At 34.8% G+C, this 17,353-nt stretch overlaps 1 protein-coding gene across 1 annotated transcript in view; it reads right to left on the reverse strand.

The window, feature by feature from the left end:
* CCDC18 (coiled-coil domain containing 18) overlaps positions 1 to 17,353 on the reverse strand; it is a 117,442-nt gene that overhangs the window by 13,658 nt on the left and 86,431 nt on the right. Inside the window, exons 26-28 of the mRNA XM_047084567.1 lie at positions 15,252 to 15,389; positions 12,944 to 13,144; positions 3,011 to 3,478 (exon numbers count right to left, since the gene is read on the reverse strand). Of these exons, the coding sequence (XP_046940523.1) occupies positions 3,011 to 3,478; positions 12,944 to 13,144; positions 15,252 to 15,389 (807 nt within the window). The remainder of the gene's footprint in view (positions 1 to 3,010; positions 3,479 to 12,943; positions 13,145 to 15,251; positions 15,390 to 17,353) is intronic.

Here is a 17,353-nt window from a genome sequence, read left to right on the forward strand (position 1 = left end):
AAAGGAAATTTGTGAAGCCATAGCTGCAGTTATGCTAGCAGGTATGAAAACCTTGTACTTTTTATCTTGTGTTTTTGAAAATGCAACTTTTATGTGACTGTAAGATTGCTCTAAGAAAGACATGCCTATAGACTCTACTATGATTTGAGAAAAAGCAAAGTCATTATATGACAACATAGGACAAAGGAAAGATAAGGATCTAAAGCTGGAGAATTTAATGTCAGCAAAGGATGGTCTGTTAATTTTAGAAATAGGTTTTGCTGAAAAAATGTTGAAGTACAGCCACAGCAATTTCTTACTTGACACATCTCCAAAGGCAAGGGAATTAAAAGCAAAAATGAACTATTGAAACCTCACCAAGATAAAAAGCATCTGTGCTGCAAAGGAAACAATCAACAAAACTAAAAGGCAACCGATGGAATGGGAAAAGATATTTGCACATGACATATCGGATAAAGGCCTAGTATCCAAAACCTATAAAGAACTCACCAAACTCCACACCCAAAAAAACCCAAATAATCCAGTGAAGAAATGGGCAGAAGACACGAATAGACACTTTTCTAAAGAAGACATCCAGATGGCCCAAAGACGCATGAAAAGATGCTCAATGTCACTCCTCATCAGGGAAATACAAATCAAAGCCACACTGAGATACCACCTCATGCTGGTCAGAGTGGCTAAAATGAACAACTCAGGAGACTATAGATGCTGGAGAGGATGTGGAGAAAAGGGAACCCTCTTGCACTGTTGGTGGGAATGCCAACTGGTGCAGCAGCTCTGGAAAACAGTGTGGAGGTTCCCCAAAAAATTAAAAATAGAACTACCCTATGACCCAGAATTAGGACTGCTAGGAATTTGCCCAAGGGATACAGGAGTGCTGATGCATAGGGGCACTTGTACCCCAATGTTTATAGCAGTGCTTTCAACAATAGCCAAATTATGGAAAGAGCCCAAATGTCCATCAACTGACGAATGGATAAAGAAGATGTGTTTTATCTATATAATGGACTACTACTTGGAAATGAGAAAGAATGAAATCTGGCCATTTGCAGCAATGTGGATGGAACTGGAGGGTATTATGCTAAGTGAAATAAGTCAGGCAGAGAAAGATAGCGTATGTTTTCACTCATATGTGGATCTTGGGAAACAACAGAAGACCATGGCAGAGGGGAAGGGGGGGGAAGAAAAAGTTACAGAAAGGGAGGGAGGCAGGCAAACCATAAGAGATTCTTGGATACTGAGAACAAACTGAGGGTTGATGGGGGGGGGGGGAGGGGAAAGTGGGTGATGAGCATTGAGGAGGGCACTTGTTGGGATGAGCACTGGGTGTTGTATGAAAACCAACTTGACAATTACATTAAAAAATTTTTTTTAATTTGCAATTCAAGAAAATCATAATTTAAACTCTATGGTAAACCTGTAACATCAACTATTAAAGAGTACATTGTTTAAAAAAAAAAAATGTTGAGCTAACAGAGAAGCAGCTTCTGCTGACCAAGAAACAGCAGACAGTTCCCAGACACTATTACGAAAATCACTGAGGAGAAAGGGTATCTGCCTGAATGGGTTTTTAATACAGACAAAAATGCCTCCAAAGACATTTAGTTTTATGACATGGACCTTCTAGGGTATGGACACTGAAACTAAAGCAAATGGTTGAAGAACAATTGGTATTGTCTAAAATATTTTGAAAGAAATGCAAAAGCAAAAAAAATAAAATAAAAAAAAAATCACCCAGAAATGCTGATGTATTTTCATGAAGTTACACAAAATGTGCCTGCCTCTCCTGCCTCCCCTTCCACCTCCTCCACCCCTCTGCCTCTGCCATCCTTCAGACAGCAATAATAATAATGGCTATATAGTTAATAAATCGAACTGCTGTGTATGTGTATTTTCATGTTAAATAATAATGTATGACAAGAACTGTAAGAGATGTTTCTATGTCATCATCAGCATCATCTAAGTACTGAGCATGTAGAACATCATGTGCAAGATGTATATGGAAGTAGGCAGACTATCCTTACATAGGTATAAGGTAAGTAGTATTTAATATAAACTTAATAATGTGTTAGCTTTCTGTTTTATAACTTTGCTTTCAAATAACATTACCATAGGGTGTGTCCCTCTCTCTAGTAAATGAAGAAGGTGCAGAGCAGCCCATCATCACAGGTAAGTAGTTTTTTAAAAAAATAGAACACTGTTTCCAACAGTATATAATGAATATGGCTAGAATGAAATTTTGTAATGATTCATTAGTGTAGAGGCTAGGTTACCATAAAGCATTCATATTGCTGCTGCTTCCTTATCAATGTATGAATTATTAACCTATAAATAAATATGAATTTTTTTCATATTATCTTTTCATTTTTTATATTTAGTGTTAGTTATACATATATAACACCAACAGTGTTTTGTATAAGACAATATTGATGTGGGTACTGACAGATAATTCATCTTGTAAAACATGATATAACTTACATTATCAGTAAATACAATACAGTACTATAAATGTATTTTCCCTTATGATTTTCTTAACATTTTCTCTAGCTTACTTTATTATATACATATAACATACAAAATATGTGTTAAACTGTTTAGGTTATGAGTAAGGCTTCCAGTAAACCAGCTATTACCAGTTAAGTTTTGGGGGGAGTCAAAAGTTATATATGAATTTTTAGCTGCACTGGGGTGTCAGTGCCCCTAACCCCTGCACTGTTCAAGGGTCAAGTTTATTCTAGAGTTCAAAATACTTTCCTAATATGAAATAGACTTAGTACTTTAATGAAATATAAAGATTATATTTAATCATATGTATAGGCTATTTTAATCAAAATTAATTTTCAATGCTAAATTTTCAACCCTACTTATAATGGAATTTTTTGAACTTTCAGTATTTATGTATCACTTAATGGCATGCTTCATTTAAATACATGGATTTTTTTTTTACAAACAATAAAATGATATTCATTGGAGACAAATTATTATAACTTCTAATGAAAGACATACATACCTGAGGTATACCAGCGCCTGTTTGCATAGAAGACTTTTTTAATAGTCTCACTTCTTTGTTTATATATCTTAGCATTCCACTAAGAGTACTGAAGTCATTACTTTCAGAACTATCATCTTCCATGTCATATGTGAGAGGTTTAAATGAGTCTGGCTGGGTATAAGTCAGATCCTTCTGGCTTTCTTCTAATGTTGACGACTGTTCTAATTGCATTTTTTTTAAGTCTTGTAGTAATTCTTCAGAAAGATCTTCATTACTACCAGTTTTGACACTAAGGTCACTGGCACTAATTGAGCGACGTAGTTTTCTACACTTGAAAAAAGCTGCATGAGAATGTTTAGCAAATTTTGGATCTTGAATGGCAGGCATAATTTCTGTTGCAGATGTAAGCAGGGCTGGTAGAAACTTGATGTCTTCTGCCCTTTCACGTCCAGAAATTTTGGCTTGTAATCTGGTTAATTCTGATTCCTGTAGAAACATATGTACACAGTAGGTGTTCAATATATTTTCGTTAAATGAATAAATTACTTAAATGATCTCTAAGAATCTATGATTTTTTAAGTCAACCTTCTGCCCAGAACACAAATTCCTTTCATAACAAACCATGAGAGTTTTCCAAACTCTGTTTAAACCCTTCATTTTGGGAAAATTACCTATGTTCACTTGAAATATGTTAAAACTACACTAAGAAACTCCATGAAAACTAGATTTTCCTTATACAAATGTTACAGTGACAGTATAGGGAACACACAGTAACAGATAGGGAAAACATAATGAAAAAGGAATCCAATTGTATCACTAAAGAAAGCAGCAAACTGTGAGAAGAGAGGGACAGAAAAGAACTACAATAACAAAATGGTGCTAAGTACATACTTATCAATAATTACTTTGAATGTAAATGGAATAAATGCTCCAATCAAAAGCCAGAGTGAAGACTGACACAGAATGGATAAAAAAGCAAGACCTATCTGTATAAGCTGCCTAAAAGATAATCATTTCAGACCAAACAACACATAAAGGTTGAAAGTGAAGGGAGGGAAAAGCATTTATAATGCAAATATAAAAGAAAAGAAAGCCAGGGGAGCAATACTTCTATGGGATAAAACAGACTGTAAAACAATGACTATAACAAGAGACAAAAAAAGGACACTACATAATCATAAAGGGAACAATCCAACAAGAAAATATTAACAATTTTAAGTATTTATGTACCCAATGTGATAGCACCCAAATCCATAAAGTAGTTACTAACAAGCATAAAGGTAGTTACTGATAGTAATGTAGTAATAGAAGACTTAAATTTTTTTTTTAATGTTTTATTTATTTTTGAGAGAGAGAAACAGTGCGAGTGGGGGAGGGGGCAGGGAGAGAGGGAGACAGAATCCAAAGCAGGCTTCAGGCTCTGAGCTGGCAGCACAGAGCCCAAAATGGGGCTCGAACCCACAAATGGTGAGATCATGACCTGAGCCGAAGTCAGACACTCAACCAACTGAGCCACCCAGGCACCCCAGTAGAGGACTTTAATACCCACTTACATCAATGGATAGATCATTCAAACAGAAAATCAACAAGGATGCTAGTTTTGAATGATACACTGGACCAGGTGGATCTAAGATATATTCAGAACATCCCATTCTAAAATAGGATACACATTTTTTTTTAATTTTTTAATGTTTATTTATTTTTGAGAGAGAGAGAGAGAGAGAGACAGAGCATGAGTGGGGAGGGGCAGAGAGAGAGGAGACACAGAATCTAAAGCAGGCTCCAGGCTCTGAGCTGTCATTACAGAGCTTGATGTGGGGCTCGAACCCATGAACCATGAGATTATGACCTGAGCCGACATAGACACTTAACTGACTGAGCCACCCAGGTGCTCCAGGATGCATTCTTTTAGGTGCACAGGGAGCATTCTCCAGAATAGATCACATTAGGCCACAAAACAAGTCTCAAAAGATTGAAAATGATTGAAGTCATACCATGCATCTTTTCTGAACACAATGCTATGAAACTAGAAATCAAACCATAAGAAAATCTGGAAAGAACACAAATACATGGAGGTTAAATAACATGCTATTAAACAATGAATGGGGGAACCAAGAAATCCAGAAGAAATTCTAAAAAAATGGGGAAAAATGAAAACGAAAACACAGTGGTCCAAAATCTTTGGGATACAGCAAAAGCAGTTCTCAAAATGAAGTTATAGCAATAAGCACCTACCTCAAGAAGCAAGAAAAATCTCAAATAAACAATCTGCTTACATCTAAAGGAGCTAGAAAAAAAAAGAACAAAACCCAAAGCCAACAGAAGGAAGAAAATAATAAAGATTAAAGCAGAAATAAATAGAAACAAAAAAAATTGGAAGTGATCAATGAAACAGGAGCTGGTTCTTTGAAAAGATCAACAAAATTGATAAACCTTTCAACAGACCAATAAAAAAAAAAATTGAGAGGGAGAGAGAGGATTCAAATAAACATCAGAAATGAAAGAGAAGAAAGAACAGCTGACACCATAGAAATACAAAGGATTATAAGAGAATATTATGAAAAATCATATGCCAACAAACTGGGCAACCTAGAAGAAATGGAGAACTTCCTAGAAACACATAATCTCCAAAAACTCAATCTATAAGAAATAGAAAATTTGAGCAGACTGATTACCAGTAATCCAATAACTCCAAAAGTCCAGGACAAGATGGCTTCACAGGTGAATTCCACCAAACATTTAAAGAAGAGTTAACACCTCTTCTTTTCAAACTATTCCGAAAAATACAAAAGGAAGGAAAACTTCCAAATTCATTCTATGAAGCCAGCACTACCCTGATACCAAAACCAGACAAAGACACTACAACAAAAGAGAAATACAGGTCCATATCACTGATGAACTTAAGATGCAAAAATCCTCAACAAAATATTAAATACAAACTGAATCTAACAATACATTAAAAAAAAGCATTCACCACGATAAAGTTGGATTTATTCCAGGGATGCAAGGGTGGTTTGTTATTCACAAATCAATGTGATACATATCAACTCTAGAAAGGATAAGAACCATATGATCATTTCAAGAGACAAGGAAAAAGCATTTGACAAAGTACAACATCCATTCATGATAGAAACTCTTAACAAAGTAGGTTTAGAGGGAACATAGCTCAACATAATAAGGGCGATACATCAAAAACTCAAAGCTAACATCATACTCCATGTTGAAAAACTGACAGTGTGTCCCCTAAGACCAGGAACAGGACAAGATGTCCACTCTCAACACCTTTATTCAACACAGTATTGGAAGTCATAGTCATAGTAATGAGATGAGGAATAAAAGTCATCCAAATTAGTAAGAAAGATGTAACTTTAACTATTTGCACATAACAAGATACTATATATAGAAAACGTTAAAGACCATGAAAAACCTACTAAAATTGCTAAATGAATTCAGTAAGGTCATAGAATACAAAAGTCAATATTCAGGAATCCACTGCATTGCTATACACTACTAATAAAGTAGCAGAAAGAGAAATTAAGAGAACAGTTCCACTTAGAATTGTATGAAAAATAATAAAATGCCTAGGAATAAACTTATCCAAGGAGGTAAAAGACCTGGACTCTGAAAACTATAAATACTGATGAAAGAAAATGAAAATGACGCAAAGAAATGGAAATATATTCCATACTCATGGATTAAAAGAATATTGCTAAAATGTCCACACAATCCAAAGATATCTACAGATTTTATGCAATACTATGAAAATATCAATAGCATTTTTCACTGAACTACAACAAATAATCCTAAAATTTGTATGGAATCAGTAAAGACCCTGAAGAGCCAAAGAAATATGGAAAAAGAACAATAAAACTGGAGGTCTCATAATCTCAGATTTCAAGACATACTACAAAGCTGTAGTATTCAAAACAAGTATGGTACTGGCACACACACACACACAAAAACCAAACCCATAGATCAAGTGAACAGAACAGAGAGCCCAGAAATATATCCAAGGTGCCTGGGTAGCTCAGTTGGTTAAGTATCCGATTCTTGGTTTCAGCTCAGGTCATGATCTCGTGGTTCGTGGGCTTGAGCCCAGCTTCGGGCTCCACGCTGGGCATGGAGCCTGCTTTGGGGATTCTCACTCTCCCAATCTCTCTACTCCTCCCCTGCTCACACTGTCTCTGGAAGGAAGGAAAGCAGGAAGGCAGGCAGAAATATACCCACAATTATATGGTCAATTAATCTTCAGATGAAAGAGGCAAGAATATGCAATGGGAAAAAGACAGTCTCTTCAACACACAGTGCTGGGATAACTGGACAGCTACATGCAGAAGAATGAAATTGGACTACTTTATAATACCATACACAAATATAAACTCAAAATGGATTAAAGACCTAAATGTGAAACCATAAAAATTCTAGAGGAGAGCACAGGCAGTAATCTTATGACATCGGTTGTGGCACTATTTTTCTAGATATGTCTCCTGAGGCAAGGGAAACAAAAGCAAAAATAAACTATTGGGACCTCATCAAAATAAAAAGCTTCTGCACAGTTAAGGAAACAATCAACAAAACTAAAGGGCAACCTATGAAATGGGAGAAGATACTTACAAATGATATATATATCTGACCAAGGGTTAGTATCCAAAATATATAAAGAACTTATACAACACCAAAAAAAACAAATAATCCAATTTAAAAATGGGTGGAAGACATTAACAGACATTTCTCCGAAGAGGACATAGAGATGGCTAACAGACACATTGAAAGATGCTCAACATAAATAACCATCAGGGAAATGCAAATCAAAACCACAATGCAGTATCACCTCACAATTATGAGAGTGGCTAAAATCAACAGCACAGTAAACAAGTGTTGGCAAGGATGTGGAGAAAAAGGAACCCTCTTGCATTGTTTTTAGGAATGCAAACCAGTGCAGCCACTGTGGAAACAATATGGAGGTTCCTCAAAAAGCCAAAAATAGAACTACACTATGATCCAGCAATTGCACTACTGGGTATTTATCCAAAAATACAAAAACATTAATTCAAAGGGATATATGAACCCCTCTGTTTATTGGAGCATTATTTAAAATAGCCAAAATAAGGAAGCAGCCCAAATGTCCATTGACAGATTAATGGATAAAGAAGATGTGGTATATATTTACAATGGAATACTATTCAGCCATAAATAAGAATGAGATCTTGCCATTTGCAGTGACATAAATGGAGCTAAAGAGTATAATGCTAAGTGAAATAAGTCAGTTAAACAAAGATAAATACCATATGATTACACTCATGTGGAATTTAAGAAACAAATAAACAAGGGGTGCCTGGGTGGCTCAGTTAGTTAAGTGTCTGACTCTTGATTTTGTTTTTTGTTTTTGTTTTTTTTTTTTTCAATGTTTTTATTTATTTTTGGGACAGAGAGAGACAGAGCATGAACGGGGGAGGTGCAGAGAGAGAGGGAGACACAGAATCAGAAACAGGCTCCAGGCTCCGAGCCATCAGCCCCCAGCCTGACGCGGGGCTCAAACTCACAGACCGCGAGATCGTGACCTGGCTGAAGTCGGACGCTTAACCGACTGCGCCACCCAGGCGCCCCTTGATTTTGACTCTGGTCATGATCTCATGCTTTGTAAGATCGAGTCCCCATCTGCTGACAGTGCAGAGCCTGCTTGGGATTCTCTCTCTCCCTCTCTCTTTGCACCCACCCCCCACTCATGCATGTGCAAGCTCTTTCTCTCTCAAAATAAGTAAACATTTTTTAAAAAAAGAAACTAACAAACAAATAAAATGAGCAAAGGAAAAAAAACAGAAGAGAGAGAGATAAACCCAGAAAGACTCTTAACTACACAGAACAAACTGATGGTTATCAGAGGGGAGGTGGGTGGGTAGATAGGTAAAATAGGTGATGGTGATTAAACATGCTCATCACTTGTAATGAGCACAGGGTAATGAATGGAAGTGTTGAATCACTATATTGTATACCTGAAACTAATATGACACTGTATGTTAACTATACTGGAATTTAAAATAAAATTAAAAAAACATTAAAAATAAATAATATAAAAATATATATATATTCCATGTAAATGGATATCAAAATCATGGGGTAGCTCTACTCACATCAGAAAAAACAATATTTAAGCCAAAACTGTAACAAGAGACAAAGAATGTCATTATGTAATGATAAAAGGGTCAATCTGAAAGAATATATTACATAAATATTTATGGTCCTAAAAAACATAGAAGCACCTAAATATATAAAGCTAATATTGACAGACCTGAAGGGAGAAAAAGACAGAAATATAATAATAGTAGAAGACTTAAATACCCCATTGTCACCAATGGATAGATAGATCAAGGCAGAAAAATCAATAAGGAAAAACGACTTGAACTACACATAACACCAAATGGACTTAACAGACATTTGTAGAACATTCCATACAAGGCCTATACACATTCTTCTCAAACAGACAAGGAACATTCTCCAAGGGAGACCATGTGGTAGGCCACAATACAAGTCTTACAAGAAAATTGACAATTTACAATTATGTCAGGATTAAAAAAATATGCTACTGAATAGCCAAGAGGCCAGAAAAATTAGAAAAAATTATGTTGAGACAAATGAAAATGGAAATACAACATACCAAAAATTATGGGATACAAAATATGGTATCCCATATGGGATACAGAAAAAATATATATATATTTTTTTTATTTTTTAAAAAAATTTTTTTTCCAACGTTTATTTATTTTTTTAAGACAGAGAGAGACAGAGCATGAACGGGGGAGGGGCAGAGAGAGAGGGAGACACAGAATCGGAAACAGGCTCCAGGCTCTGAGCCATCAACCCAGAGCCTGACGCGGGGCTCGAACTCCCGGACCGCGAGATCGTGACCTGGCTGAAGTCGGACGCCCAACCGACTGCGCCACCCAGGCGCCCCCAGAAAAAATATTTTTAAGAGGTAAGTTAATAGTAATAAACATCTACATTAGGAAACAAGAAAGATCTCAAATAACCTAACTTCATACTTTAAGGAACTAGAAAAATAACAAATTAAAGCCCAAAATTAAGAAAAGGGGAAATAATAAAGATCAGAGCAGAAATAGAAACTAAAAAGACAACAGAAAAGATCAATGAAACTGAAAATAGAGGGCTTTTAAAGTGGTAAAAAATATATATACAAATCTTTAGCTAGATTTACCAAGAAAAAAAGGCCCAAATTAATAAAATTTGAAATGAAAGAGGAGACATTTCAACTGCTACCAGAGAAACACAAAGGATCATTAGAGACTGATACAAAGACTTATATACCAACAAACTGGACAACCTCGAAGAAACAAATTCTACCAAGACAATATGAAGAGAATATCTGAACAAACCAATTAACAGTAAGGAAATTGGATCAGTAATCAAAAACTTCCAAAGAAACAAAAGTCCAGGACCAGATGACTTCACTGGCAGATTCTATCAAACATTAAGGAAGAATTAATTCCAACCCTTCTTAAACTCTTCTAAAAAACAGAAGAGGGAACCCTTCCAAACTCATTTTATGAAGCCAGTGTTACCCTGATGGGAAGCCACAAGAAAAGTGGCCAGTATGCTTGATGAACATAGATACAAAATTCCTCAACAAAATAGCAGAAAAGCCAAATTCCACAATACATTATTAAAAGGATCATACACCATGATCACATGGGATTAATTCCATAGATGCAAGGATGGTTCACTATCTACAAAAAAAACAAAATAAAAATAAAAATCAGTGTGATACACCACATTAACAAAATGAAGGATAAAAATCTTTAAATAATCTCAGTAGATGCAGAGAAAGCATCTGACACAATTCAACATCCTATAAGACCAGCAGCAAGAAAAGAATACCCACTCACCACTTTTATTCAACACAGTACTGGAAGTCCTACCCAGAGCAATTAATCAAGAAAAAGACATAAAAGTATCCAAGTTGGAAAGAAGTAAAGCTGTCTATATTTGCAGATGACATAATATATATAGAAAACACTAAAAACTATCAAAAAATTGTTAGAATGAATGAATTCACTGAAGTTGCAGGATACAAAATAAATATACTACCCAAAGCAATCTACAGATTCAATTCAATCCCCATTAAAATTCCATCAAAAAGGCATTATTCAAAGAAATATCAACAAACAATCCTAAAATCTGTATGAAAACGAAAAAGACCTCAAATATCTAAAGTAATCTTCAGAAAAAAGAAGGAAGCTGGAAGCATCACGTTATCTCATTACAAACTACAGTAATAAAAACAATGTGGTACTGGTACAGAAATGGACACATAGATCAAGGAACAGACCAGATAGTCCAGGAATAAGTCCATGCATATATAGCAAATTAATTTGTGACAAAGAAGCCAAGAATATACAATGGGGAAAGGATAGTATCTGTATAAACGGTGCTGGGAAAACTGGACAGATAGAAAATGATGAAACTGTATCACTATCTTATACCATACACAAAAATCAACTCTACATGGATGAAAGACTTAAATTTATGATCTGAAACCATAAATCTTCCAGAAGAAAACAGAGGGCTAAGGTACCTGACATCAAGTTGGCAATAAATTTTTGGATATGACATAAAAGCAAGGGCACTGAAATCAAATATAAGCAACTAAAAAGCTTCTGCACAGCAGTGTAAACTATCAATAAAATGAAAAGGCAGCCTACAGAATGGGAGAAAATATTTGCAAATCATGTATGTGATAAGGGGTGAATGCCTGAGATATATAAAGAACTCATATAACTCAAACCCAAACAATCCAAATTAAAAATCGGCAGAGAAACTGAACACATATTTTTCCAAATAACACATACAGATAGGCAAAGGTATGTGAAAAGGTGCTCAACATCACTAGTCATCAGGGAAATGCAAATCGAAACCACAATGAGATATTACATCATACTTGTCTGAATGGCTAGTATCAAAACAAAACAAAACAAACCCAAAAGATAACAAGTATTGGTGTGGGTGTGCAGATAGGGAACGCTTGTCCACTGTTGGTGGAATGTAAATTGCACAGCCACTATGGAAAACAGTATGGAGGTTCCTCAAAAATTAAAAACAGAAATACCACATGATCCTGCAACACCAGTTTGGGGTATATACTCAAAAGGAATTAATACAGGATATCAAAAAGATACATGTAAAAAAAAAAAAAAAAAAAAAAAAAAGGGAAAAAAAAAAAAAAAAAAGATACATGTATTCCCAAGTTCAGTGATGGCATTATTTCCAACAGCCAAGATAAGCAAAAAACCAAAGTGTTTATCAATAGATAAATGTATAAAGAAGATATGGTATCTATATACATACAATGAATATTATTCAGCCATGAGAAAGGACATCTTGCTATTTGTGACAACATGAAAAGACCCTGAGAGCATTATGTTAAGTGAAATAAAACAGAAAAGACAAATAGTTCATGGAATCATTTTATATGTACAGTTAAAAAAAAGTCAAATTCATAAAAACAGCAGGTAGAAAAGGGTTTGCTGGGCAGTGAGGGAAAGAGAGGTTAGTAAAACAGTAAAACCTTTTAGCTAAAAGACAATAAGGTTTGAAGATATAATGCATAACATGGTGACTACAGTTGGTAATACTGTATTATATGACTGAAATTTGCTAGGAGAGTAGAACATAAATGTTCTTACCAAAAAAAATAGAAATAAATTTTTAAAAATTTAAGTTTGTGTTTGAACATTTATAAATTATTTCTCCTATAGTAATCTGATAATCATCATATTCATAATCCCTACATCCAATGTCTTCTAAATAAAATGCTTTTTATTCAAACTGGTCAACATTTGGTCATATTTTCCTTTATAAACTACAAGGATGGGAAAAATAAGTCATAAATTCACTTTTTCATTGATGTGTTTTATGTACTTTTATATGTTTACTTACTTTAATAAGTAATGCTTCATTTGTAGCTTCAATTACTTCATTCCTGTCTTGGACTTGTTGATGCAAATTGCTTACAGTATCCTGAGCTTCTTCTAATTCCAGTTTTGCCTTCTCTAACTGTTCATTTAGTTGCTGAACAGAAGTCTTTTGAGAGTCAGCAGAAATCTTCCACTTTGCATGGTTCTCTTGATGTGAAATCATCTACACAGCCCCAAAATTGAAAAAGAAAAGAATTAAGTAGGGTGGAATTGGTTTCAAAAACATTCTAGTACTTTCCACTTCCACTTAAACTAAAGTAAATTCTGTTTATAGGAACAAACATCTGATTTCTCAACAAATAACCCATGAGAGGAAAAAAGGGGGAGAAGAAACCTATAGTCTTAAATTTACCTAAGAACAGTGAACCAAAGACCATGGTCTGTTTTTTGATCCTGATTTGAACCAATTAACTATATAGACATTTTTGAGACAACTGGGAAAATCCAAACAATGAGCGGGTATTTGATAATATTAACGGATGATTGTCAATTTTTAGGTGTGATAATAGTATTGTGGCTAGGTTTCTTAAAAATAGACCTTATCTTTTAGAGACACCTATTGAAATGTTTATTGATGAAATAATGATGTCTGGGATTTGCTTCAAAAGAGAATGAGATGTGGAGGAAAGGGAGTGAGGTTAAAGATACAGTGATCATATTTCCCAGTTTGCTTAGGACTGACTGAGTTTTATGATGCCTGGTGTCCTGGTGTAGTTGCACCCCTTTTCATTCTCAAAAGTAAAAGAAATGGTCAATATACTTATAGATGAAATCGCATTAGCCACAAGTTGATAATTGCTAAAGTTGAATAATAAATATAGGAGGATTTATACCATCCTTTCAAAATTTTCCAAAATAAAAACTTAAAAAAAATCTAATTCTTATCAAAAATATCAGGGGTTTTGCAATTAAATGACTTGTGACAATTCTGAAACCTGTAATTTTTTAAATGCTGTTAAAAATTATTGATCCTTTATACTGGTACTTTAATGACATACTCCTTCATTTTTATAATCAAACAACATATATGCTTTAATAATAAATCTCTGTCAAGTGTCAAAGAGAATAAAAACATTACAAATTCTTATTTTTATATCATACGTATAAAACATTAGTAGCAAATATTAAATAGCAATAGTAGAACCAATTTTTACAATTCATTTTTTGTATTCCCTGCTTATAATTAATTTCAGAGGGCTTACAAAACTTAAAGTAAAAAACTGGATAATAAATAAAAGTAGAACAGAGACCACATAATAAAAGTGTAAAGAGTAGTTGCTAGTAAACAGTTGAGCTGGACTAGTTATTACCGAAGGTCACTTAGTTGAGTAACTAATATTTATTAAATAATTATGCTGAATCCAACAGGATTCCATTTGTCTCTAAAGACCAAGGGTTGGAATCCCTTAGCCTGGGACTAGATTCAGTTTGCAAATGTGTTTTGTTTGGCAGACACCATGTTTTTAAAGAGATCTGAATCTAAACCCTTTAAGCAAGGCGTGGCGACTTCAAGCTCCACCAATCCCTCACAAAGATGGTCCCAAACTCCTCTGAAAGGAGTTTAATATGAACGTATTTGTAATCCTTGTTACATAGAAAAATGCTTTACTAGAACTCTGTAAGTTATTTAGGTCTAAAATACACATTTTGTATATCCTCAAATGTAGTTTTTAAATAGATAAGAAATGCTATTCTAATTGATAACAGTGCTCATTTGTATAAAGGTTCAGGACATACTCGTACATAAAAAGTATGAGGTTCTAATTTTGCCTTTCTAACTTACTATCACAACAAATGTTGGACATTGCAAAGCATTACAGATTCATATCACATGAAACTGCTTATGTTGTTTACTAAATATCTCCAGTTTGCTTTTTCCAGTTAGTTTTGGCAAGTGCTATATTATGACTGATTATGATGAAGATGATGATGAGACAGGCTCTGGTCTAAGAACTTTAACTATATTCATTTAATCCTCAACACAGTTCTATGAGGTACATTACATTATTATACCCATTTCAGACAGAGAGGTTAATTACTCAAGGTCACGTAAGTGCTAAGTGATGAGCTAAGATTTGGAACCAGGCTGCCTGCCTAAAGAATTTAAGCTCTTAACTCCACAGTGTATGTGAAGTTATATTAAGCTACCAGAAATGAAGACCACAATGAATTATTCTATAATGAATACTCAGAAGTTAGACTTCTACTTTTGTTCAGATAGGTCAACCCACTTTAGCAGACAGTACTAGAACGAATTACATCTTCTTTACCTCCAGATGATAAGCTTCTTTGAGAGATTCTACTTCTGCTGACAATTTCTTGATTTCTGCTTGCATTCTTGCTTCTAAATGAGCTTCACGTACTTGAGAAGCCCCTAATTCTTCAGCTAAATGGTTTCCATGAGCTTCCTTAAAAATGACATATTAAGGAAAAATTATTTCACTTGTTTATTTGGTTATTAAAACTAAACCAATAGTGTGTACCTGTGGAAGTACTTCACTCTTTTATAATACTATATAAACACTCATATACAAAGTTAACATTAAATGGTATACTTTAAAATCTAGACATTTAAGAGACTATGAATGGGACTGTATTAGTGTATTGTTTATCATAATGTAATAGAAGTTCACTAACCAATGTATTCTGTAAAGCGAATTAATAACCACAGCATGCTGAACTTTGGCAGGTAACAGTTTACTCTAAGGTCTGCCTATGCATTTTGTTCACCAGATGCACTGTTTGCTTATCAAGAGTCAGTTGTGTATTTATCCAAACCTATTTATGCTAGTTTTGCTTAGGATTCTAATTATGCAATTTTAATATATATTATGTATGAACACTGAGGAAATACACAAGCAAAAAGAAAGTTTTTATTTAAAAGAAAGTTCTATGCTTTGAGACAGGTCAGTGAATGAGTCACAAACATTTTTTACCCAATTAGAAGCAGTCAAAATAGTTGTAAAATATTATGGGAAACTCCACGTAAAATATAAGAGATGTTATACTCTAACTGATTTACAAATGTCTTTTAATTCTTCTTCTCCTTTAAATAAACCAAAATTGGAAACAATAGATGATCAAACAGGAATATAGTTAATGAAAAATGGCTAGGTGGAATTCTAAGCAAAGACCCTGCCCACACATAAAAAAAACAAGATTTTGTCCTAAGTTAAAAGATCTACAATATCTAAAAGAATATATATTTAGAGTTCTGAGTTGAAGTATTTTAAACTGTCAATTTAACAAATCAAAACTACAATGAGATATCACCTCACACCTGTCAGAATGGCTAAAACTGACAACACAGGAAACAACAGATGTTCGGGAGGATACAGAGTAAAGGGAAACCCTCTTGTACTGTTGATGGGAATGCAAACTGGTACAGCCACTCTGGAAAACAGTATGGAGGTTCCTTAAAAAGTTAAAAATAGAACTACCCTATGATCCAGCAATTGCACTACTAGGTATTTATCCAAAGGATAAAAAAATATTTCAAAAAAATTTTTTTAATGTTTATATATGAGAGAGAGTGAGCGAGCACAAGAGGCAGAGTGGCAGAGAGAGGGAGACACAGAATCCAAAGCAGGTTCCAGGCTCCGAGCTGTCAGCACAGAGCCTGATGCAGGGCTCAAATCCAACAACAGTGAGATCATGACCTGAGCCAAAGTCGGATGCTCAACCGACTGAGCCACCCAGGAGCCCCTAAAAATATTAATTCAAATGGATACATGCACCCTGATGTTTATAGCAGCATTATCAACAATAGGTAAATTATGGGAAGAGCCCAAATGTCCATCAACTGATGAATTGATTAAAAAAGAAGTGGCATATCGGGTGCCTGCGTGGCTCAGTCATTTAAGCATCTGACTCTTGGTTTTGGCTCAAGTCATGATTTCACAGTTTGTGGGTTCGAGCCCCACATTAGGCTTTGCATAGGCCATGTGGAGCCTGCTTGGGATTTTCTCCCTCTCTCTTTGCCCCTCCCCTGCTCTGTCTCTGTCTCTCTCAAATTAAGTAAATAGAAACTTTTTAAAAAGTGGTGGTACACACACACAAACACACACACACACACACACACACACACACACACACACACACACACACAGTGGAATATTACTCAGCCATCAGAAAGAATGAAATCTTGCCACTTGCAGTGATGTGGATGGAGCTAGAAAGCATCATGCTAAGTAAGTCACAGAAAGACAAATACCATATGATTTCACTCAAATGTGGAATTTAAGTAATAAACAAATACGGGAGGGAAAAAAGAGAAGCAAACCAAGAAACAGACTCTTAACTATAGAGAAGAAACTGATGGCTACCAGAGGGAAGGTAGGCAGGGGAATGGGTGAAAAAGGTGATGGGGATG

Source organism: Lynx rufus, unplaced genomic scaffold (genome assembly GCF_022079265.1).
Source record: "Lynx rufus isolate CCGP_SWC_20201006 ecotype Redwood Valley unplaced genomic scaffold, mLynRuf1.p SCAF_2, whole genome shotgun sequence".
Taxonomy (NCBI): domain Eukaryota; kingdom Metazoa; phylum Chordata; class Mammalia; order Carnivora; family Felidae; genus Lynx; species Lynx rufus.